The sequence below is a fragment of the Triticum aestivum genome, chromosome 5D (assembly GCF_018294505.1).
Source record: "Triticum aestivum cultivar Chinese Spring chromosome 5D, IWGSC CS RefSeq v2.1, whole genome shotgun sequence".
NCBI classification, from domain to species: domain Eukaryota; kingdom Viridiplantae; phylum Streptophyta; class Magnoliopsida; order Poales; family Poaceae; genus Triticum; species Triticum aestivum.
The window spans coordinates 59235825-59259936 of NC_057808.1; the positions used below are offsets into that span (position 1 = coordinate 59235825).

The 24112-nt window shown below is 47.2% G+C and overlaps 3 protein-coding genes across 4 annotated transcripts; 2 read left to right on the forward strand and 1 right to left on the reverse strand.

Annotated features, from left to right (window-relative positions):
- The first annotated feature begins 4424 nt into the window (after positions 1–4424).
- LOC123119441 (uncharacterized) lies at positions 4425–7554 on the forward strand. Its single transcript, XM_044539248.1, has 5 exons — positions 4425–4722; positions 5233–5429; positions 6239–6454; positions 6558–6691; positions 7157–7554. Exons 1-5 carry the CDS (start codon positions 4633–4635, stop codon positions 7357–7359), a joined length of 840 nt encoding a protein of 279 aa, XP_044395183.1. The 5' UTR covers positions 4425–4632; the 3' UTR covers positions 7360–7554.
- A 4568-nt stretch (positions 7555–12122) lies between these two features.
- Positions 12123–16857, forward strand: LOC123119443 (thiosulfate/3-mercaptopyruvate sulfurtransferase 2). 2 transcript variants are annotated; one of them, XM_044539251.1, is made up of 12 exons: positions 12123–12271; positions 12410–12628; positions 13209–13268; positions 13420–13482; positions 14233–14357; positions 14552–14714; positions 14908–14967; positions 15053–15111; positions 15777–15858; positions 15970–16033; positions 16350–16417; positions 16501–16857. In XM_044539251.1, exons 1-12 carry the CDS (start codon positions 12197–12199, stop codon positions 16597–16599), a joined length of 1137 nt encoding a protein of 378 aa, XP_044395186.1. In that variant the 5' UTR covers positions 12123–12196; the 3' UTR covers positions 16600–16857. The 2 variants fall into 2 exon arrangements, with proteins under 2 accessions (XP_044395186.1, XP_044395185.1); XM_044539250.1 differs by having other exon boundaries at positions 12162–12334.
- A 112-nt stretch (positions 16858–16969) lies between these two features.
- LOC123119442 (L-type lectin-domain containing receptor kinase IX.1-like) lies at positions 16970–19398 on the reverse strand. Its single transcript, XM_044539249.1, has one exon. The coding sequence runs from the start codon at positions 19110–19112 to the stop codon at positions 16992–16994; it is 2121 nt and encodes a 706-aa protein (XP_044395184.1). The 5' UTR covers positions 19113–19398; the 3' UTR covers positions 16970–16991.
- Positions 19399–24112: the final 4714 nt, after the last annotated feature.

A 24112-nucleotide genomic window follows, 5' to 3' on the forward strand; every position in this document is an offset into this window, starting at 1 on the left:
AGTGTTAATCACATGGTGATGTGGACTAGATTATTGACTCTAGTAAACTCTTGGGTATTAGTCACATGGCGATGTGAACTTTGAGTGTTAATCACATGGTGATGTGAACTAGATTATTGACTCTAGTGCAAGTGGGAGACTGTTGGAAATATGCCCTAGAGGCAATAATAAAATGGTCATTATTATATTTCCTAGTTCATGATAATTGTCTATTGTTCATGTTATAATTGTATTAACTGGAAACCGTAATACATGTGTGAATACATAGACCACAACATGTCCCTAGTGAGCCTCTAGTTGACTAGCTCGTTGATCAATAGATGGTTATGGTTTCCTGACCATGGACATTGGATGTCATTGATAACGGGATCACATCATTAGGAGAATGATGTGATGGACAAGACCCAATCCTAAGCATAGCACAAGATCGTGTAGTTCGTTTGCTAAAAGCTTTTCTAATGTCAAGTATCATTTCCTTAGACCATGAGATTGTGCAACTCCCGGATACTGTAGGAATGCTTTGGGTGTACCAAACGTCACAACGTAACTGGGTGGCTATAAAGATGCACTACATGTATCTCCGAAAGTGTCTGTTGGGTTGGCACGAATCGAGACTCGGATTTGTCACTTCGTATGACGGAGAGGTATCTCTGGGCCCACTCGGTAATACATCATCATAATGAGCTCAATGTGACTAAGTAGTTAGTCACGGGATCATGCATTACGCAACGAGTGAAGTGACTTGCCGGTAACGAGATTGAACGAGGTATTGGGATACCGACGATCGAATCTCGGGCAAGTAACATACCGATGGACAAAGGGAATTGTATACAAGATTGATTGAATCCCTGACATCGTGGTTCATCCGATGAGATCATCGTGGAACATGTGGGAGCCAACATGGGTATCCAGATCCCGCTGTTGGTTATTGGCCAGAGAGCTGTCTCGGTCATGTCTGCATGATTCCCGAACCCGTAGGGTCTACACACTTAAGGTTCGGTGACGCTAGAGTTGTTATGGGAATTAGTGTGTAGTTACCGAATGTTGTTCGGAGTCCCAGATGAGATCCCGGACATCACGAGGAGTTCCGGAATGGTCCAGAGGTAAAGATTTGTATATGGGAAGTCCTATTTTGGCCACCGGAAAATGTTCGGGATTTTTCGGTATTGTACCGGGAAGTTTCTAGAAGGTTCTGGAGTGGGGCCCACCTGAATGGGGGCCCACATGAACGTGGGTAGTGGGGGCAAGGCCCCACACCCCTGGTCAAGGCGCACCAAGATCCCCCCTTAGAAGGGATAAGATCAAGATCCCTAAAAAAGGAGATAACAATCGGTGGGGAAGGGAAATGATGGGATTTCTTTCCCCCACCTTTGCCAAACGCCCTAATGGACTTGGAGGGCAAGAAACCAGCCCCCTCCACCCCTATATATAGTTGGAAGGCGCATGGGAGCCGCACCCCTTCCCCTGGCGCAGCCCTCTTCCTCCCCGACACCTCCTCCTCCTCCGTAGTGCTTGGCGAAGCCCTGCCGGAGAACTGCAAGCTCCACCACCACGCCGTCGTGCTGCCGGAGCTCTCCCTCAACTTCTCCTCTCCCCTTGCTGGATCAAGAAGGAGGAGACGTCCCCGGGCTGTACGTGTGTTGAACGCGGAGGCGCCGTTGTTCGGCGCTTAGATCGGAATCAACCGCGATCTGAATCACTGCGAGTACGACTCCTTCATCCGCGTTCTTGTAACGCTTCCGCATCGCGATCTTCAAGGGTATGAAGATGCACTCCTCTCTCTCTCGTTGCTAGTCTCTCTATAGATTGATCTTGGTGATGCGTAGAATTTTTTTAATTTCTGCAGCGATCCCCAACAGTATGTCCATACCTCCACCGGTTGTAGCAGTGTTCACTTGATCATTGCTGTAATATCTTTCACGAGTTGCAAGCTTCTCAAGTTCACCCGTGATGTGGTCGGTTGCACCAGAGTCAGCGTACCACACGGTTTCTCCTTCTCCGGCTTGTTCTCTCAAGGCAGCAAGGACATGGAGCTCTTCAGGCACATAGTCCTCATCATACCTATGCCAGCACTCAAGTACTTCATGACCGGGCTTCTTGCAGAGCTGGCATCGGGGTCGAGGCCGTCCACCAGATTGGCCGCCATTGTTGTTGTTGAAGGAGCGTGCACCATTATTGTTGTTGTTGTTTGAGCGTCCACGTCCATAGTTGTTGTTTCCGCCACGGCCACGCCCTTGCTGGCCTTGGTGACCACGGCCCCGGCCACCATAGCCACGGCCACGGGTCAAGGCGTTCACCGAAGATTGGCGCAGATTCCCTTGCTGGAGCAGATTGATGCGGGCTTCAAAGCTAAGAAGCTGGTTGTAGAGCTCGGTGACGGTGACTGGCTCGACGCGGGCAGAGAGGGCCGAGACAACCGAGTTATACTCCATGTCCAGGCCCTTCAGGACGAAGGAGACGATCTCGCCATCACCGAGCGGAGATCCGATGCAGGCGATCTCATCCGTCAGGGCCTTGATCTTGGCGAGGTACTCTGGCATCCCCATGTTTCCCTTCCAGAGATTTGCAAGGGCGATGCGAGTATTGACGAGCTGCGACTGGGTTTGCGCAGCGAAGAAGGCGTGGATGGCGCTCCACACCTCAGCCGGCGTCTGGAGAGTTACGACCTGCGCAAGAACCTCACGTGATAGAGATCCCATAAGGTAACCTTGTACCTGCTGCTGCTGGGCGTACCAGATCGTCCTGGCATAGTTGAAGACCTGCTCTTCCTTCCCATCCTTCGTGATGGTGATGGTGGCAGGGGGCGCCATGTTTGTGGCGTCCAGGAAGTGCTCCATCTGTGCCCCCTTGATCTGGGGTAGCACGATGGCCTTCCAGAGAAGAAAGTTCGTCCTCGTCAGCTTCTCTGACGGAGGCGATTCGAGGGAGCTAGCGCCGTTGTTGGAGGTGGAAGAAGAAGCGTAGGAGGAACCGGCGAACTGGGTAGTCAGGGCGCTCATGGTGGATGTGGTAAGCGTGGAGATGGTAGCGGCGGCGGTGGATGCATCGGTTCCTGCCATGGCTTTGATCTACGGTGGGTAGGCTGTTTTTCCTCTCGGGGCTGAAGGCTTTCTCGTAGGTTTGCTAGATGCGATGAGGATAGGCTCTGATGACCACGTAAAGATTGGAGGAAGCGTTGAACCCTTTGATCTCGGGCCGCTGTATATATTGAGAATCTGTCGTGGGTTACAAGTTTGGGAGATCGCTAGGACAAGTTTGAATACAACATATATCTCTAACTATCTATCTAACACATACTTCCATAGAAGATGTAAATTATAGCATGGAAAACATGTACCGGGGCGTTGGCAACTTCAAAGGGTAACAAACTCATCACCTATAGACCGCTGCTAGCTATTCCTTGTGTCGTGTCGAGGAAGAAACAAATGTCCCATGCTTGGTTACATGCAAATCATGCAAATTTAATGTGGGACCTCATGCGACAAGTGTGTCTATTGACGTCAAAAGAGAAACTCGCCGACACGGGGATTAACTAGCTGCTATGCACTCTTGGTAGCTATTCAGACGTGGCGCCGAACATGGTCATCTTATTGGTTTGGCGCATTTGGCAGCTGAGGAATGATATGGTACATACAAATGAGGTTCCTCTGGTGAGGGCCTCTGTTGACTTCTGATAGAGCATATAATTTTGACTTAGGAGATTCTGAGGGGAAGATGCCAATGATGATTGATGTGATGTGGCAAAGGCTGTAACTATCTCAACACTCGTCTGCCGCCGCCGCCAGCTAATCGGACAACACTTTCACTGGATGTATCTTTTTTCTGAATGGACGATACAACTACCGCAGATACGGCTCTTTGGTGCTACGATGGGAGCGTAATGTTTGCTGCTTATAGATACATGTTCAACTGCAATGATGCACTTGAGGAAGAGATACATGCAATAATGCAAGGTATAATGCCGACCATATAATATACAAATCTCCAGGCCTGTTTGGTTTGCAGTCTAAGGTTGCCATGCCTAATCTAGTCGTGCCACAATATTTTAGGCATGTGTTTGGTTCATTGCCACACTTTTCTAGCTACATGGTTCATGTCATAGGCTTATTTATTTTTTGCCAAATCTTGAGAGACTGCTTCATTTCATCCGGATGTAGGCGGTTGCTCATGCAGCCGCCTCCTCTGACTGCTATGCGCTTCTGTAGACCCCACCACTTCTATATCCTCTCTTCACTTATCCTTTCATGTGATCTCTTATCTAAACTTAGTTGGGATAAAGTTAGTCATGAACCAAACAGACCCTTTGTGTCATGGTTCAATCGGACTTGGCGCTCTCATTTCTTTTTCTGATGGCGCTATCAATTCTCTGATGATTCACATTTGACCGCTCACGCCTCACCGTGTCACAGGCCACCCTGGCGTTGGTTCAGACCGAGGCGAGAAGACCATCGACCATCACGCCAACGGACGGCGCGCGCCTCTCCCGTGACGTGCACCCGCAAATCTGGGCCGTCCATCCGCCCACCAACAAGAGGACGATCCCCTCTCCTCTCAGATCGTATCGGTATCGCACCCGCAGGCAGTCAGGCCCCACCCACAGACAGACGGACCTCTCCCCCCTTCTCGTCTCCCATGGCGGAAGCCGACGCCCAAACCCAGAGCAACGCGCACTCCTCCTCGCCGCCGGCGGAGGCGTCGGGCGAGCCGATCCGGTCGCCCCAGGTCAGCACCCTTCTCCCCGCCCCTTCGATTTCACGCGTTCTTCTTTTCGTCCGTGCCCAGCGCGTCGAGCTGTGACGTAGCGGGATGCCGGGTCCTTGCCCCACGGCGCTCAGATTCAGGGCGTGCTCGTGTTCTCGAGGCGGAATTAGTGAGTTCCGAGGTGTGATTCTCGTGGTCTCCGTGGGGAAGGCCGGCGGTGCCCTGGGGAAATCTCCGCCCCTTTTGGGTCGTTCCGCCGGCGATCCGGTCAAGGTTTCGTTGCTGGCTTGCAGCTGATGCACGAGTTAAAGCTCGTTTCGGCCTCGGCTTTGTTGGATTTGACTCGCCCTATGATAGTTTTAGTGCCTACCAATACTATTGGGAACTCAAGATTCGAGGGAGCACTTTGTGCTGATTGCCTTAACCTGTCTTTATACACACTGTTTTTGTTTTAAGTTTTGAAAATATCATGTGTCTGTAGTATGCTGGCTTGAGGTGATATTTGACCTTGTTTCGCATCTTATAATGCAGGTAGGCGCTCCAACTGCTGCTTCTCCGACGTTTCCGCTCATGTACCCGATGCTCGTGCCAGGGATGTTCTCCCAGCAGGGTATGGATGATCAGGCTCAGGGTCCAGGGATATACGCCATACAGGAGAATCAGTTCATGGGGGCGATGGGAGGTTACGCTCCAAAGACATTCATACCGCTCGCTTACAATATACCAACGTGAGTTGCTTGCTCCTGACGGTAGTAATCTCTGTCGAAGTCATCACGCGATCATATAACCTCACAAGCGGCATGCTGTTGAAAATTTTGAAATGGTTACGATGGGAATGTGCAATTAGTGTGATAAGCGGTTCGCGAGATCTATCTTGAGATCCATACGCTTAATCTGTTGACTTTCATACATGTTTTCAGAACAAAAGCAGATCTGTGACAACAGAACAGAATAAAACGTCATGTTTAAGGGTGACAGTGGCTAGCTGAGAGATTCATGAAACAATTGAGCTTTGTTTAAGCATTGTTTAGTGCTCAACCCTGCCAATTCGGGCATGTACAAAAATATCCTCAGTTTTCATAAAGAATCGGAGGCAATGTGTAAACTTCAGGTTCTTTCTTATACTACAGGTTCTATTCTGCTATAGCACATATAGTGGTTTCACAGTAGAATAGACATAAGCCATAATAACATGACTCCCAAAATAGCGGACATCTTTTGCTTTAATTACAGTGGTGCTTTGAATAAACGATTAATTGCTTTAGAGTTTTAGCAGCATCGCAGTATCCCATTTGCTCAAGTAAATTTACTTGAACCTTTCTTAAGTATTGCTTTTGAAGCTGTGAAGTGAATCTATAAAAAAAATTAGACACACCTGCATATACGAGAGGTTTCATTGATAGGTTGGCAAAACCTATGCAGTTCTCTACTATGTTAAATTGTTTTCTTATCCTGATCCAAGGAATATCTGTGACCAGTTAAAAGCACCATGGTTGTATTCTCTTTACTTATTTCTTCCATTGTTTTCTGTTAAAAGTGAAAGCGTCGGGGCATTGGCTGGTGAAGAGCAAGGACAGGATGCTAGGCAGCAAAATGGCCCTCAAAGACAAGTTGTTGTGAGGAGGTTTCACTTTGCTTTTCAGCTTGACCTGGCTCTGATCATCAAGTTAGCAGCAGTGGTCTTTTTGTTTAGCCAAGAAGGATCAAAACAAAGGCTGTTTCTTCTCATATTGTTTGCGTCCATGATTTACCTGTGAGTTCTTGGCTTGCTTTGACTTTGATGCTTCATTGCTTGTTATATTCTTGTATGGCCTCTCTTTTGTTGCTAGATAACCATGGGGTTTCATTTCTTCCAGATATCAAACTGGAGCGATTACACCTTTCTTAAGATGGCTCCAGCGGGCGGGAGGTGTGGCCGCTCGTCCGCCACAAGCTCCTGCTAACCGTGCTCCTGTGGCTGCCCAGAATGATGGCAACGATCAACCACCTGGTAGCCATCCTTTACTCTCCATAATCTGCCACTATGCACTTTATGTGTTGTATTTCAAATACCAGATCCACTCCTGTGAATCTCTAAACACAACCATAATATTATAATTATCCTTTTCACCACTATCACTTCAGTGGAGGTTGATACTTGTTTCTATATGGTTTGCAAGGCAGAAAGTTTCCTAGCACTTGCATGAACTAAAGTTGTATAAATATCACAAAGTGGCCATCGGTATAGCACCAATAAATAGGACGGGTGTGGAAGTTATCTTGTCATGCAGACCCCTTGGCTCATGAAATGATATTTCTTGCTACAATATGTTAGATATTCTCTGATTGTCAGGCATTTACTCTAGTTACTAATATCTTTATTATAACAAGGGGCACCAATGATCGATATATGTTTCATTTAGTTGGCAGTATCGATGTAATTAATTCGTATATCAATTCACTCTCTGCTTCTCAGGTGGAAACCTCGCAGATCCTGCAAACCCTGACCAAGCCGCGGAGAACCAGGAACCAGGAGCAGCAGCGGGCAACGAGAACCAGCAAGGGGCAGAGGGAGAAGCAAACCGGCGCAGCTGGCTTGGTGGCATCTTGAAAGAGGTCCAGCTGGTCGTTGTAGGGTTTGTCGCGTCACTTCTTCCTGGTTTTCAGCACAATGACTAGGTGAAAGTCTTCCCGTGGAGGAATCGATATTGGCACCGTAACTGTTTGTTGTGACATAGAGAGGAGGAACAAGCAGAGGATATATAAAGAGTGGGTTCAAATAAGACTTGTGTTGCATATGCTTGTTATAAGATTGACTGAATGCAGTGCTGTTGTACATCTTGTTTTCGTTTCAAGTGCTCTAGTTCTCTTTGATCTTTCATCTGGTATATGAAGTATGAACTTCTTGAACCTACGGGCATCCGTGGTGCAGCTATCATCACTCAAAGAAAATGTAAGTAATTCATTTTTCTATCATATGGTGAATGAAGATCACATATATGAGTTCCTGAACGCCTGTGGTATGCATTTACGATCTTCATTTTATGAGTTGTAGCCTTTCTATGCGAAAATTGCAAGTTGCGCCTCAAATCTAGTGATGCTTTTTTCGGAAATGCCTAAATGGAGCTCAAGCTCCATGGAGCCCTTTATTTGGGAACTTCAAAATTCAAAATTTTAAGTTCTAAAAAATTCTGAAAAAAATGCACATATACATATGGATGTATACTACTCCCTCCGTTCCAAAATAAATGTCTCAACGATGTATACTACTTACTCCGTTCCAAAATAAGTTTCTCAATCTTTTTAAGGGAGTATGTGTCTCAATTTTAGTATGTACTTGTCTGCAAAGTTTCATGACCAAATACATTTTTAAGCTACACAAAAATGACAAAATCATGTATTTCTAGCATGTACCATTCACTATAAAATTACATGATTTTTCTGTACGGGCCACATAAAAACGTATTTCATGATGAAATTTCACACACATCTAGTATACATTTATAGGTAATTGTGTTTTTTAGAATTTTTTTTCAAACTTAAAACGTTAATTTGTGAATGTTTGAAATTTTGGGCTCCATGGAGAGTTGGAGCCCGAGAGCAAAAAATCTACTCTCAGTTTTTTTTCCTCTTACAATGGTTCATGCTCTGACACTATGTGATACTTTGAAAAACTCATTTCACTCTGAAATTATCACCAGCAATTTGACTCTTCGATTCATCCAAATTCAACGTAAACTAAGGTAGTTTTACATGAAGAATTAACATCAAATGTGACAGACATGCTATTTGCTTCCTTAAAAGCCAATGTTTTTTTAAAGGCCTTAGAAACCAAAGTTACTTCTATTACCTTCTTTTTTTCTCCACATTCATAATTACTAGTTGAATTTTTTGGCGGTGACAATTACAAGTTGATTACATGTACATTGCTACGGAATAACAAATAATTCACACATACAAATGCTGCAAACACCGCTGCTCTCTCTCTCTCTCTCTCTCTCTCTCTCACAGAGAAACTTCTGATCTATTCATAATCAGTCATGAAAGTATAAAGAACATGAGAATTAACTGAACTACAAACATGTTCGCGAACCACGTACTGATGATTACAAGCTGGAGCGAGTTGAAGACGCGTCGTCGTCATGGCCTATTCTTAACTGGAGTTGGGCAAACCTCGTTATAGTAGATAGTCGCCCCCTCCCCCCAAACCAGCACAATAGAGCAACAACCATAGGTAATGAACATAATCATAGACCGAAAGTATCAAACGTGTAACCACATGAACAGAGAGTGGATCCAAACAAATCCACTGAATACTAACACCAACTGAATCTTATGACATACGATAGAGACACACATCCGCATCCCCTTCGACGACACTAAACGCACACTTGGGGTGGGGATCGGATTTGGGAGAGATTGTTTCCACTAGGGACATCGTTGCCGCCCACAAAACCCCAACCAAGACGATGAACCTAACAAAAATAAGCGCAGGATTCGTGAGGTCCGCCGCACATCCACTATCCAAAGGCCATTGGAGGCGGGGCAGACCAGCAGTGGCGCAGATGGGAGGAGAGGAAAAACTAATCGCCTAGGGTCGCCTCGCGGGAAGGAGGAAGGGATTTCACACACACACTTGCTCCATGACTTCTGTTAGTCGTGTTTCTCACCTCTATAATGTTTCACTTTCTTCAACTCGAACACCCACCATCATGTCAATGATGTCGCTTGAAGCTACGTCGGTATTTTCCCAAAGAGGAAAGGATGATGCAGCACAGCGGCTGTAGGTATTTCCCTCAGAAATTAAACCAAGGTTATCGAACCAGTAGGAGAACCAAGCGACACAACGCAAACAGCCCTTGCACACAAATAACAACGCCTTGCAATCCGACGTGTTAAAGGGGTTGTCAATCCCTTTCGGGTAACGGCGCCAGAACGGTGCGTGGACGTGAGAAAGTTGTAATAGATTGAATAAATAGATCGCAAATAAAATAAAACACAATATGGTATTTTTATATTTTTGGTTTAATAGATCTGAAAATAAATGCAAAGGAAAAGTAGACCGCAAAGGCAAAAATGTGAGAAAGAGACCTAGGGGTCGTAGGTTTCACTAGTGGCTTCTCTCGCGAAAATAGCAAACGGTGGGTAAAAAAATTACTGTTGGGCAATTGATAGAACTTCAAATAATTATGACGATATCCAGGCAATGATCATTATATATGCATCACGTCCAAGATTAGTAGACCGACTCCTGCCTGCATCTACTACTATTACTCCACACATCGACCGCTATCCAGCATGCATCTAGTGTATTAAGTTCATGGGGAAACGGAATAATGCAATAAGAACGATGACATGATGTAGACAAGATCTATCTATGTAGAGATAGACCCCATCGTTTTATCCTTAGTAGCAAGGATACATACGTGTCGGTTCCCCTTTTGTCACTGGGATCAAGCACCGTAAGATCGAACCCACTACAAAGCACCTCTTCCCATTGCAAGATAAATAAATCAAGTTGGCCAAACAAAACCCAAATATCGAAGAAGAAATACGAGGCTATAAGAGATCATGCATAAAAGAGATCAAAAAAACTCAAATACTTTCATGGGTATAAAAAGATATAACTGATCATAAACTCAAAGTTCATCAGATCCCAACAAACACACCGCAAAAGAGTTACATCATATGGATCTCCAAAAGACCATTGTATTGAGAATTCAGCGAGAGAGAGGAAGCCATCTAGCTACTAACTGCGGACCCGAAGGTCTATAAAGAACTACTCACGCATCATCGGAGAGGCACCAATGGAGGCGGTGAACCCCATCCGAGATGGTGTCTAGATTGGATCTGGTGGTTCTGGACTCTGCGGCGGCTGGATTAATATTTCATTGACTTCCCTAGGGTTTTGGAAATATTGGGGTATTTATAAAGCAAAGAGGCGGTCCGGGGGGCATCCGAGGTGGGCACAACCCACTAGGGCGCCCCTGGGCCTCCTGGCGCGCCCTGGTGGGTTGTGCCCTCCTCGGGGCACCTCTCAGGCGCAGCTAGGGCCCATTATGTTCCTCCTGGTCAAAAAAATAATCTCCGTGAAGTTTCGTTGCATTTGGACTCCGTCTGATATTGGTTTCCTGCGATGTAAAAAACATGCAGAAAACAGCAACTCGCATTTGGCACTATGTCAATAGGTTAGTACAAAAAATGATATAAAATAACTATAAAATGATTATAAAACATCCAAGATTGATAATATAACAACATGGAACAATAAAAAATTATAGATACGTTGGAAACGTATCAGTCAATAGTTGACGGTCCATGTTAAATCATTTTTTCCATGCACGACCCCTTTGCCTTTCTCACGTCTGCCCATGGACCAGGGTTTCTCCGCCTCTTGTTGGTGCCAGCACCTATCCGCCTCGTCTCCACTGGCCTTTGGTCATTGAAGCACAATGGACCTTGGCCCTTGTTAGCGGGAAGATCCCTGTTCTGTTTTTAGGTGTTCTTTGGAGGTTGATTAGAGTTTGTATCTTGCTCAAAAAGGCGAGGCGATTGCGGCTCCCACACCCTGAAGATGGAATAAGGTCCTTCCTTCCTAGCCCTTGTCTCGATGATGCGTCTGGCATCATCGGAGGACGCCTGAAGGTGTGCCTGTGTTGATCTCGTGGGATTTGATTGGTGTTGGTCTTTAGTGGATCTATGTGGAACCAGTCTTAATTCGTGTGTATTCAGGTAGCGAAAAGAGCACCCTTGTAATCGTGAGCATCATGATCAATATCAATGAAGCAGGACGTAGGCTTTTACCTCCACCGTGAGGGGCCAACCTGGATAAAAAAACCCCGCATCTCTCGTCCCACTCAACCCCTCTCAAGCTACTACACATATGTGTTGGCCTAACGACCAAGTCCTTACACTAGGACATCGGCCGTGACAATTCCACGACACATATGTTACTTCCCACTATGGTGGTAGTAACATAGACTAACATATGCATGTTACTAGCCTAAGTTACTCCCCACAGTGGATACTCTAATAAGTAAAAAATGAGTCTAGATAGTAACATATGTGTCACATAAGTAAAAGTGATGAGGTGGCAAGTAGTTAATGAGGTGCCATGTTGGATAATCATAAGAAAAGGTTTTTTCTCTTATTTATTTAAGAGATGATCTTATAGCACAACAAGGCTGGTCATATTGAAGAGTACGATAAAGCCAGTGCACATGCCCCTTGGTAATCTTTACAGCACACAAGAAAAAAAAGGCTAGAGTTCACAAAAAAAAGACCGATGAAAAACCACCGGAAAACCGCGGCCAACGCGCACGGCACGGCAATTGCGTTGGGCGCCGCCGCGTAAACAGGGATTAACCACAGTTTTACTCCACCACGTCAACATCAACGCCCACCCCACCTCCCCTCCACGGCAGCCAGCCCATCGCCGCCTCTTCTTCCCCTTCCCCTCCCCACCCCCACTCCCACCCATCACTCTCCCCCGAACCTTCTAGAACCCTACCCACCCATGGCGGCCTCGCTCCTCTCGCGCGCCGCCTCGGCCGCCTTCGCCCTCCGCGGCGGCGCCCGGCTCCTCCCCAAGGAAACCCCCCTTCCTCTCCTCCTCCTACTCCTCCTCGCCACCGCCGCCGGCACGCTCCCCGCGGTCGTAACCCTGCCGCTGCAACCCCCGCCTCGATCCACCAGGTCTGACGGTGTTCGGCTTTTTGGAAACGTGCAGGGAAGGGTCGGATGGGCGCGCGCGGCGGAGGTCGGCTGCGGGGCGTCGCTGTCGCCGTCGATGACGCGGTTCGGGATCGCCGCGCGCTTCAACGCCACCTCGTCGGCCGTGTCGGAGGCCGCCGCCGCCGCGTCGGGCGCCGTCCACGCGGTGCCGCGGACGGAGCCTGTCGTGTCCGCCGAGTGGCTCCACGCCAACCTCAGGGACCCCGATGTGAAGGTATAGCACTTGCTATTCTGCTCTGCTCGCCCTCTGAAATCTCAATGTCAGTTGTACAGTTAGTATATAGATTTAAGACAGTACTCATATGGCTGGGGTTCTGCTGCCGTGGCAATTTGATCAGCGCTGCTACAAGTGATAAATCTTTTTGCCAAACTAGTGATGTTAGCTACGTGAATTGATATTTTAGCTGAAGAGGATTTTGATGGGTGTTGTTTGAGCACTAGTAGTAATCTCAAGTCTTTAAAAAACAATTGAAGTGCCTACATTGCAGTTCGCAATGAAAGTCAACGCCCCTCGGTTGCCATTTTTCATCTGCACAATTTACATTGCATTCACTACGGATAAACCTATTTCCGAAAAGGAAATCTTTGTTACTGAGAAATGGTACATTTTGGAAGCCTTTTCTTTCTGGACATTATTGAACTTAGTCTTGGGCTCTCTTCACTATGAATAATAGAACAGATACTACTAGGTGGAATCACATTTAACTATGCTATCCATAGGATAGTTTTGTTGCTGTTAAATATGTCCACTGGCGTACATTGTATCTTATTATGCTCTTACTTTTTTTGTCTAGGTACTTGATGCCTCTTGGTATATGCCTGCAGAACAAAGGAATCCCCTTCAGGAGTACCAGGTAATGGTTACATGTATTATGTTCATGGTTTGAAATTTGGAAATTTTTACAGCTCAATGTTGTGTCATTGCACTTCGCTGATGGCTCTATATGCTTACTACTTGTTGTTTATTTATTTAAGGATCCTATTATTTACTTCATCCTTTCCTAGGTGGCTCATATCCCTGGTGCCTTATTCTTTGATGTCGATGGAATATCTGACAGAGCATCTAGTGTAAGTTCTGCTCACGAGTTAAAAATTAGTCATATGAACTTTGTTAGTTCTCTACATGTTACATCATTGTCCATTTCGAGCATCTAGTTTAAGTTCTGCTTGTGAATTGCAGATTAGTTGTATGAACTTCGTTCATTTATATTACTCTGCATTTCTTTACTTGTGACATATGTGCTTTTCTCTATACTTCTTTATTGATATCTCTTACCATAGATACTCACAGCATTGCTGTGCATTATCCATTTCAATAGTAGGCCAGAACACAAGTTAGAGAATTAACCGAGTCTCCTCAGTTCACTTTTTAACAAGGGCATGTTGACAGCCCCAGTTTGATTAATAGATTGAACCAAAACATTCGACTCAATACATCAGTCCATGTGGATACATAACATTTGTAGAGGATGACACTGGAAGTGCTATTCTCTTGCGTATCAGCAGCTAAAACATTAGCAACTCCAGAATTCAGGAAAAAGGGGCACTAAAACAGCAACTGCCATGCCACAAAAGAGTGAACACACTCAGAGAGCTTTTTTTGTTTTGTTTTAGTTGTGATCTGGCGATTCCTATTTTTAACCCCTTATTACTTGATGATTTAAAGTCACCAAGTTAGTGAAGTTGGTTTCTTATAGCTACACAAGCGAGCTTAACTGTGATAGTACAAACATTTTTATTTCTATTCTTGTTTTCTATGTTCTTTCCTTTCCTGTCTGCAACCTTCACATGAACTGAATGTATTATTTTTTGAGTCAGCTGCCACACATGCTGCCATCTGAGAAAGCATTTTCTGCTGCTGTGTCTTCTCTTGGCATCTACAACAAAGATGGAATAGTAGTTTATGATGGAAAGGGTCTATTTAGCGCTGCTCGTGTTTGGTGGTAAGTTTACCATTTTTTTCCTTCCTCGGAACCAGGAAAAACAATATAGACTAGAATTCTGTAAGAAACAAGAGACAATTCTTGTTTTCTGTTATTCTTAGATGATTATAGTTTTGTTACCAGTGCATGTGCGATATGCTTCATTTGTAAAGGTTTTGTACTTAACTGCGTGCTGTTTGTTACCTTGATAACAGGATGTTTCGTGCTTATGGACATGACAAAGTTTGGGTTTTGGATGGAGGTTTGCCCCAATGGCGTGCTTCTGGGTATGATGTCGAATCAAGTGCCTCTAGTGATGCTATCTTAAAAGCCAGTGCTGCTAGTGAAGCAATCGAGAAAGTTTATCAGGGGCAATCGGTAAATTGTCTTACACCTCTCCTCCTTTTTGTTTTGGCAATACTGCATCTGGAATCTCAGTGAGTCTTACTAGTACTACTGATTTACCATCCTCTTAATTGCGATACCTAAGTAATTATTAGCTGTTGTAATGGGTTCTATTCTTCATTTTTATAGTTATATAAAAGAACTTACGTTTATCTGTTCGATGCAGGTTGGTCCCACCACATTTGAAGCGAAGTTGCAGCCTCATCTTCTTTGGAATCTTGGTCAGGTTAGTGGTGTTATTTTCCACTGTGTCGCCATTCACTAAATTCATACTGCATGTTGGATATAACTGATGTACATAATTTGCTCAGGTGAAAGAGAACATCGAGACCCAGACACATCAACTTATAGATGCTCGAGGGAAGCCTAGGTAATGCTAATATTTTATTCTGGAAAATTATACTTTATTCTTTATTCTGTACATAGTCTTGTCCTTCATCTTTATTCTTTTAAGGCTTGTATATGTATCATGCTGGCTTTTAATTGGCAGTTCTGTTTTATCTGGTATGTGGTAACTATCAAACATGTTAAAATGTTTTTTTCCCGGAGCTGCAACAGAAAAATCTTTGATTTTGGTAGACATTCAGTAACTAAATAATTGCATACTGTGGCACTATAATGCACCTCATAGAAATGACAAAGTGACCCTAATAAGTGGCTATTCAGCACAAATTATTTGGATAATCTTCATAGTCAGACTCATCATACTATCCTTCTAGGGCGTACCGAGTGCCGAAAGCTCCCACACAAGGTGGGGTCTGGGGAAGGGAATTTCTAGACAGCCTTACCTTGCATAATAATTCTGCAAGAAGGCTGGTTCGAAGTCTAGAATATTTATTTGTCAATAAGTAGGCACAGTTTTTTTGCATTTTGAGTATATTTTTGTTGTCTTGCCCTGTCCAACTGTAATACTTGATGTGGTTTATGATATCGACTTGTGCTTCTTGTTTGTTACCTCCTGAAAAAGGTGAAATGCTTCATTGAACTGTATGTGATGCCTATCAGTTACATACTCTGACATGCAATGTACGCCAGATTTGATGGTGCAGTTCCAGAGCCACGCAAGGGAATAAGAAGCGGGCATGTGCCTGGGAGCAAATGCGTTCCTTTTCCTCAGGTTGAAACTTGGAATAATCGATTCAGTTTTGCACTCGTATTTTGAACATGATACTTTGGTTAAATTTGCATTGTGCATAGATGTTGCTAAGTCTTCATTGGCTTTCTGCAGGTCCTTGACAGTACACAGAAGCTATTGCCTGCAGATGATCTCCGTAAGCGATTCGAGCAAGAAGGTATGTACTTTATCCATGTAAATTTTCAGAACACTTCCTCCTGCTAGTGATGCCCTCCAGGCTGAAATTATTATATGTGCATGTTAACTGCTAAACTAATATAGTGTCATTCCAAATGTTAGCATAGCTTCTTATGTGTGTTATTGTAAAGCTTGATGATTTTCTTCAAATGTCCAGCATAAATAATTCTGTGTGGTACCTGGCTGCTCATGTTTATGCTTGTTTTAGTGGGCATTTAGTGTAGAAATGAACTATGGCCAATTGGCCATAGTATTTCCAGTCTTTTTCTAATTTTTCTGGTGTGGTTCTGAATCAGGTATATCACTTGATCAACCCATTGTGACCTCTTGCGGCACTGGTGTGACAGCATGTGTATTGGCTTTGGTAGGTTTTCCTGGGATTTGAGATTGCAAGATTTACTTTGACGATGCTAGGCTGTGTTGCTAAAATGTACCTCCTCATTTTAGGGCCTTCATCGCCTCGGCAAAACTGATGTTGCCGTGTACGATGGATCATGGACTGAATGGGGTGCTCACCCTGACACTCCAGTTGCTACTGCTGTTTAGTCTCACGCGGCGTGTATGGAGGACCATCTTTTGTACCCGCACTTCTCAGCGATGTATGAAGGTCAGAAGGCAAAGGAAACTGAAGAGTGTGGGTGGGTGTAAGGTTGTGGAAGCGATGCTGTTCGGCGTTTTCAATGTAAATTATCGAAACAGAGAAAAATTGAATACATACTGTGTGAATCAATAGTTGATGATCCACCTTTCTGTGATCTCTTTGCCGCGCCGAGGGGAATAATAAATAACAAAATTCCGCTACCAGTATTTAGACGTGATTTGCTTTCTGCAGCTGTTTTTTGCGACTTCTACGAACCGAATTCTGTATTATCATGAATCTACGATACACCTGTACAAAACTGTCTAAATCATCTGCGAAGAATATGTTGATCTGCTTCTCATTTCAGCAGGGAGGATGTCTCAGTCGAGCTTGCTGTTAGGATGCTACTGCTGCTGACGCCCGTTGCAACTGAAGAAGTGCCAGTGCTGCTGCCGACGCCTGTTGCAACTGAAGATGTGACAGTGCTGCTGGTGCCGCCTGTGGCAGCCGAAGATGTAGTGAAAGTGCCGACCTGCGGCATGAAGGTCGCCACCGGCATCCTTGACGGGAGGCTGGGCAGCGGCGCCTCGAACCGCAGCGCGTTGACGGCCTGCCTGATCGTCGGCCTCAGGCTCCGATCAGGGTGGGCGCACCAGAGCCCGACGACCATCACGCACTCCATCTCCTTCCCGTTGAATTCTCCCTGCAGCCGCTCGTCGGCGGCGTCGAGGATCCTTCCCCTGCCGTACCAATCCCAGACCCACTGAGTCAGGTGCATCGTGTCGTCCTCGTGCTCAGCTATAACCACCAGAGGGCGCCTGCCGCAGGCGATCTCAAGGAGGACGACGCCGAGGCTGTAGACATCAGACTCGGCGTTGGTCTTGCCGGTGATCATGCATTCCGGGTCCATGTATCCCATGGTGCCGGCGAGCACCGTGGTGTGCGACCCTCGGCCATGGTCGACGAGCCTGGCCAGCCCGAAGTCGCCGAGCTTGGCGGCGAAGGAGGCGTCCAGCATGACGTTGCTTGGCTTGATGTCCCTGTGCAGGACGCACTGCTCCCACTCCTGGTGAAGGTACAGGAGAGCAGAGCCCAGTCCCAGCACGATCTCCTGCCTGACCGGCCATGGGAGCACGGCGGCGTTGCTGCGGCCGTAGAGGTGCGTGTCGAGGCTGCCGTTGGGCATCAGCTCGTAGACGAGGAGCAGCTCGCCGCCGCCGTGGCACCAGCCGATGAGCTGCACCAGGTTCCGGTGCCGGAGCCGGCTTATGATCCGCACCTCCGAGGCGTACTCCTTCCTCCCCTGCTTGGACCCTTTGGAGACTCTCTTGATGGCCACATCCAGCTTCATTTCTTTGAGGCGTCCTCTGTACACCGAGCCGAAGCCTCCTTCCCCGAGCTTCTTCTCGTCGGAGAAGTTGTCGGTGGCGATGGCCAGCTCGCCGTAGCGAAACCGCTTCGGCCCGGTCCCTTTCTCGAAGTCATCTTCCATGGCCGGGTCGTCGCCGTCGAAGAAGCTGCCCTCTTCCAGCTGCCGCTCCCTTTCCTGCTGTCGCTTCCTCCGTCGCCGCCGTAGAGAGAGGCAGATCAAGGAGCCCAGAATGACCAACAGCGCTGCAGAACCGACGGAGAGGCCGACCGCCAGCGCTGTTCTTGAGGAAGACGATGATCCTCCCGGCCGTGGAGACGACGGCGGCGGGGGCGGCTGCGGCGGCTCAGGCGGGAGGGTGATGTCGAAAGCACCAAGCTCGTACCTGACATAGCAGCTGAACGCCTTGATTGCGCCGCCGGTCTCGTTCGTGAAACGCCTCCGGAGCTGGCCGACCATCGAGACAAGGCACCTGGTGCACTCGGTGGCGTTGAGGTCCCTGGTGCACTGCGCCAGCCCGTACACCAACATCGCCGGGTCGCCGTCGTACGGCGTGGTCGCGTTCGCCACCCGCGACGGCGAGCTCGCGGCGCGCCCCGTGAGGTCGGTCATGAGCGTGAGCCACGCGTTGAGCATCTTGTCCGGGTCAACGGCGAAGGCGATGGCGCGCACCTGGAAATTCACGGCGAGGTCGGCGGTGGAGAAGAAGGAGGGCGGCGGCGAGTACCGGAGCACGCACGCGTCGTAGGCCGCACGCACGTTCCGGCTCCCCGGGCACGCCGTGGTGATCCCCGCGGGAGCGCCGGCCAGGCACTCCCGGCACTGCGTTGCGTTGCGGTCGGCGTAGCACATGATGAGGCCGAAGACCTGGTCTGCCGTCCCCGGCGCCCCAGCCGTGCCGTTGTAGAACCAGCCATTACCCCCGGCGGCCGCGGGGAGGCCGGCGAGGAGCTCGTCGAGGTTCTTCTTGTACGGGCTGCCGTCGGTGTAGTTATCAGCAGTTGAGCAGCTTGGCCCGCCCGGCAGCAGGGGCTTGGCACGCTGACCAACCGCCGCGCGGCATAGCGAGGCGACGACGGCGAGGAGCACAAGTGCACGCCGGGAAGCCATTGAGGGTAGCCGGTCGGGGATGGACGATCAAATTGCTTTCTCTCCTAATCAATCACCTGCCTCTCTCTGGCGTCTCGGTTGCAGAATTTCCAAGAAGAGGTTGAAAGTCAAGATTGGCGACTTGGAATTGGAGGTTATATCCTCTGCTGCTAAGAATTTGTCTTAAGCAGATGAAATGGAATTTGGACTGTGGACCGCGTCAAATCATCCTATCTATTTTAGTGATGATGCACCGACCAATCCTTGTGATCGTTGAACCTGCACGCAAGTTCCTATCAAGTTCAGATAAAAGATGAGGGCATGTTCGACATGTGGTCAAAGCCGTGGTTTTACTGTGTGCAGACTACAAATATAATACTGCTGGATCTGGCCGAAAGTAGAGTAGACTGCACAGTTTAGTGATTGGGATCAAGTCCTGGACGCCGTCATGTGCGACTCTGCCATCCATATTGAGCGGCAAAGAGTCTGTCGTTTGCTTCTCTTCAAGAAAGGATTTGGCGCAAGAATGTCAGGCCAACTCCAAAGTACCATCCCAAACGCACGTCCGTTTTGTTTGGATTTTGTTCGTTCGGGGCAGGAAAACGACACGGTTGTCTGCTTACGGTTGTGCAGCCGTTGGTGCATCCAATGGGCCGACCGCATCCCAAACTGTCCGTTTTTTCAGACGTGAAATTAAACCCTAAAAAAACCTAAATAAGCCTTGGTAACTCAAAAACATTAATATAAACATTAAAATGTCATATTACCCAAGCTCAGCACATTAATATAAACAAAAACATTTAAAACATTTAGAAAAACTAGATAAGGGTTGTCGTCGCCGCAGTGGCCGCCACCGTCTTCTGTAGCCGCCGTCTACTCGTCGTCGTCGTCGCCGCCGGTAAGGTCGAGGTATGGAGGTGGCTGCCAGAGGTGAGATGGCGGCCCTTGCCAGGCCGGAGGCGCGCTCGCTGTTGTCGTGGACTTAACACGGCAGATGCCATAGCAAAATGACTTAGGTGTGGATCCATCGCAGCTAGGTTAGCTTGAAGGGGTTAAACATTACCCAGGTTTGGCCCCTCTCAACGAGGTAAAAGCCTACTCCTACTTTAGGTTGTATTGCTTGGGTTTCGATTACCAGGGAGCGAATACGCTTGACCTAGTTCTCGATCAGTTGCTTTCTTGAGTCAACCCGCCGCCGGGTCACCCCTTTATATACACAGGTTGATGCCCGGCGGCTTACAGAGTCCCGGCCGGCTCATACACAACGTGTTCGGCTCGGTAACTAACTAAGCTTGCCTTACAATACAAGTTAAACATCTGGCCGTTCACACCCATGGGCCTCAAGTCATCCCCGAGTCTTGGGCCTTCAACAAGCTTGCTTTATGAACCGCCATCTCCATATCTTCTTGGGCCTCTTCATCTTAAGCCGTCAGTGGCATGACCCGGCCCCTCCTGGGCGGGTCATACCCAGTAGTTATATCCCCAACATTAAGCCCCAGGTTGATTTGAACTTGTTCACATCAATCTTCAGTGCTTGACTTAGCAAAATCTTCCATCGTCAACTTTTATGAACTTGTTGTAACCCGCCATGACGTTAGCTCACAGAATTGTGTTAACCCGCCATGACGTCATCTCGTATTAACTTCACACGAAGCCCAAAATATCTCAGTATATCTTTATATTTAATGGACCTCCCGAAAATCGAGGCGTCCGTGCAACCACGTAATCATTTTTCGGCCTCCTCGATTCCCGCGCATGCCTTTTATCCATCTCCTTATAAATAGGGATAGGGAGTCCTTTTCATTTTTTCACCCTTGCCCCCTCGTCTTCGTCTTCCTCCTCGCAACGCCTCTGCGCGCCCGAGCTCCGCCGCCGTCAGCCTTCGTCAACTGCCTCAACTCCGGCCGCTGCATCAGCCTGAACGAACCAGAGCACCGCGGCGCACCTCTGCTGTCCAATAGCATCACTAAGTACTCCTCCTCCCACATAGCAGATCTCCATTAGGGTTTTCCCAGTTCATCATAGTTCTTCTCTGTTCTTCTTTAGATCACATAGTTGAATCTAAACATGATATTGAAACCGCGCGGTAGTAGCTTAGCATCCCTTTTCCGATCGCAGTAGATACTTTTTCTTTATAAGATCCATCCGAACACATGAGTTCTTCCACTGCCTTCAATTTAGGTCGAGAATTTATTTGCTTTTTCTGAACCTCCGTAGATCCAAAATTTTAGCACCAATCCGTGAAATCTGTTTGTCCATGACTTAACAAAAATCACTCATAAATCCACTGCACTGGAAACGTGCGGGCGGTTCATACGATAGACCATAACCCGCCACATAGCATTAGTCCCCTTGTTAAGCCGCCAGCATATATGTTCACAATCCGTATGACCCGGCACGATCTCCCGGCTTAGTCATGTCAATCTTATAGCACTTACCTTTCAATCACCGGCCGGCTTAACAGCATAATCTTAAACCGGCAATATATTTTCCTTTGTAGCCAAAAAGATGTCTAAAGCCAAGACCGTCACCTCATGCAACTGGGTCGTTTCCCGGGTTACAGGCGTCTTAGCCAAAAAATAGGTCATCCATTGGAGGGTCCCCGGCACAGAAATCCCTCCTCAGCCCAAGGACGGTGAAGTAATAGTCTTTACTGATCATCTGCTCTGAGGTTTCACCCCCGGCTCAAAATTCTTCCGCGATGTCCTGCATTTTCCCAAGCTCCATCCTCAAGATATCGGGCCCAATTCCATTTCAAACATCTGCAACTTTCAAGTGTTCTGCGAGGTGTACCTTCAACAGGAGCCCACTGTAGAACTATTCAGGGAATTCTATTATTTAAACCGGCAGACTGAGTTCACCGACGGACCCAGCCTAGAATTAGGCGGCATTTCGATTCAGGGGCGGAAAGAAGCCACCTTCCCAGCCGCCAAACTACCCAGTCATCCCAAGGACTGGAACCAAACTTGGTTTTACTTCCAAGATACTTCTCCAGAAGGGGAGAATCCTCTGTCGGGTTATCGTGAAAACCAACTTAGCAGCAGGCACCCTCTGCCTGAACGGATTAACACAGAAGAGCGGGCCAAATATATGCCCGTCTTTTCAAGGATCAGGGCCTTAATGGCTAACGGCTTGACTGGAATCGACCTAGTCCGATGCTGGGTCGCCTGGAGAATTTTGCCATTAAGCCGCCGCTCCAGTTTAATGTGTGAGTATACTGGCCATGCCAAAGACCCTCAGTGCCACTGTCAAACTGAGCTGACTGATGAAGATATCAATGATATGACCAAGACTCTGCCGAATGAGAGCTTGGCAGATTGCAGCAAAACAGGGTTGAATCCTTTCTGCGTTCTCAACAAGCCGCCGGCTGTAAGTTTTTAAACAATTTCCGGTTTAATAATTTCTTCACTTAAACTGTCCTCTTATACCCATTTGATTTCTGCAGGCTGATTCTCCTTTTTGGAATAGGAAGCTGCATGATAAGCCGGCCAAGAAGACTCGGACGAAGAATAAGGCTTAGAAAAAGCCTGCCAAGAAGAAAACCACCCCCTCCGAGTTATTTAACTTGGATGATGATGAGTCGGAGGTAGAACTTGACTCCCTTGGCTTATTTTTTTGTACATCTTATTGACAATGATCAGTATCAGGATGACGCAGAAGGCAGCCACGTGGATGTGAAGAGGTAACTATCCTTTCCTTTGACTCAGAACCTCTGCCAACACAGAAAGTTCGTCAAGCGAGCCGGAAAGTAAGGTTTTCTCACCCTTTAGCTTACTTGGATCCCAACTTTATTTTGAAGAAGCAACAGCATGAAGCTTGCCGCACGACCCGGAACAGTGGCGGTGGGGTTCTCTCCTCCGGCTTACCCAATACGCCGGTCCCTCGCAAGCGCCGTCTAGAGGTTTCACAGATTTCTGACTTAGCTTTTCCCAAGGCGGGTCTTTTTCGACAACCCCTTAACCCTTCTGATTCAAATTATCAGGGAACTTTTCATTCTTCCATTGGCGACTCTACTGGGACTCAGGTCCCTCTGTTCAAAACTGTTCCTGGGTGAGAACACTTAAGCCCGCTTGTTTTAACACTTTATTCAATTGGCATATTAATCTCATCAGATGCTTTTCTTTCAGTGCTATGGCCAAGCCCAGCAAGAAACTGAAGGTTATTAAACCGGCCGAAGATCCCAAGGGTACTGACCCGGAGAAGCAAACAGTGTCTGAATCCTTGCACCAAACTTCTGAAGCAGCCATAGATGATCTGCCGCCAGAGGAGCACCCTGTTACCATGGACCCTATGAACATTGATCCAGAGAATGCTAAGCCGCCCAGCCCCGCTCAGCCGGCTCAAGAAAGCAAAGAAGTCATAGTTACTGGGACAGCTTACACAGCACCAGGCAACCCCACTGTCCTATCCAAGCACAGCGCCAAAGAAGAAATTTCTGCTGTTGATAAGGGAAAGTGGAAATTGGACTTGGAGAGCTATGCTCAATTTAATGCCCAGGAGCTTCACGCGGGCTACTTGAACCGCCTTCACACCAGCCGCGACTTTGAAGCTGGCTTGGTTAATCTCATGAAAGATCGTTTTGAGGTAAGCAAAAATGTGTCTCACATAAATATATATCTGTCAGCCGCCAAGTCTATTGAATATGAAAAACTTGAATATGATGTAGACTTTAAATATCCTTGTTGATCTTGATATCCCCGTCATTGTTGGGAAACGTAGTATTTCAAAATATTCTTATGATCACGCAAGATCTATCTAGGTGATGCATAGCAACGAGAGGGGAGAGTGTGTCCACGTACCCTCGTAGACCGAAAGCAGAAGCGTTTAGTAACGCGGTTGATGTAGTCGAACGTCTTCGCGATCCAACCGATCCAAGCACCGAACGTACAACACCTCCGCGTTCAGCACACGTTTAGCTCGATGACGTCCCTCGAGCTCTTGATCCAGTTGAGGACGAGGGAGAGTTCCATCAGCACGACGACATGGCGACAGTGATGATGAAGTTACCAGCGCAGGGCTTC

Bases quoted from the DNA above. Each gene is read 5' to 3' on its own strand.
- LOC123119441 (XM_044539248.1), top strand. From the start codon at position 4,633: ATGGCGGAAGCCGACGCCCAAACCCAGAGCAACGCGCACTCCTCCTCG. The intron at 4,723-5,232 runs GTCAGCACCCTT...CTTATAATGCAG, and splicing joins AGCCGATCCGGTCGCCCCAG to GTAGGCGCTCCAACTGCTGC. The intron at 6,455-6,557 runs GTGAGTTCTTGG...CATTTCTTCCAG, and splicing joins TTTGCGTCCATGATTTACCT to ATATCAAACTGGAGCGATTA.
- LOC123119443 (XM_044539250.1), top strand. From the start codon at position 12,197: ATGGCGGCCTCGCTCCTCTCGCGCGCCGCCTCGGCCGCCTTCGCCCTC. The intron at 12,629-13,208 runs GTATAGCACTTG...TTTTTTGTCTAG, and splicing joins TCAGGGACCCCGATGTGAAG to GTACTTGATGCCTCTTGGTA. The intron at 15,859-15,969 runs GTTGAAACTTGG...GGCTTTCTGCAG, and splicing joins AATGCGTTCCTTTTCCTCAG to GTCCTTGACAGTACACAGAA.
- LOC123119442 (XM_044539249.1), bottom strand. From the start codon at position 19,112: ATGGCTTCCCGGCGTGCACTTGTGCTCCTCGCCGTCGTCGCCTCGCTA.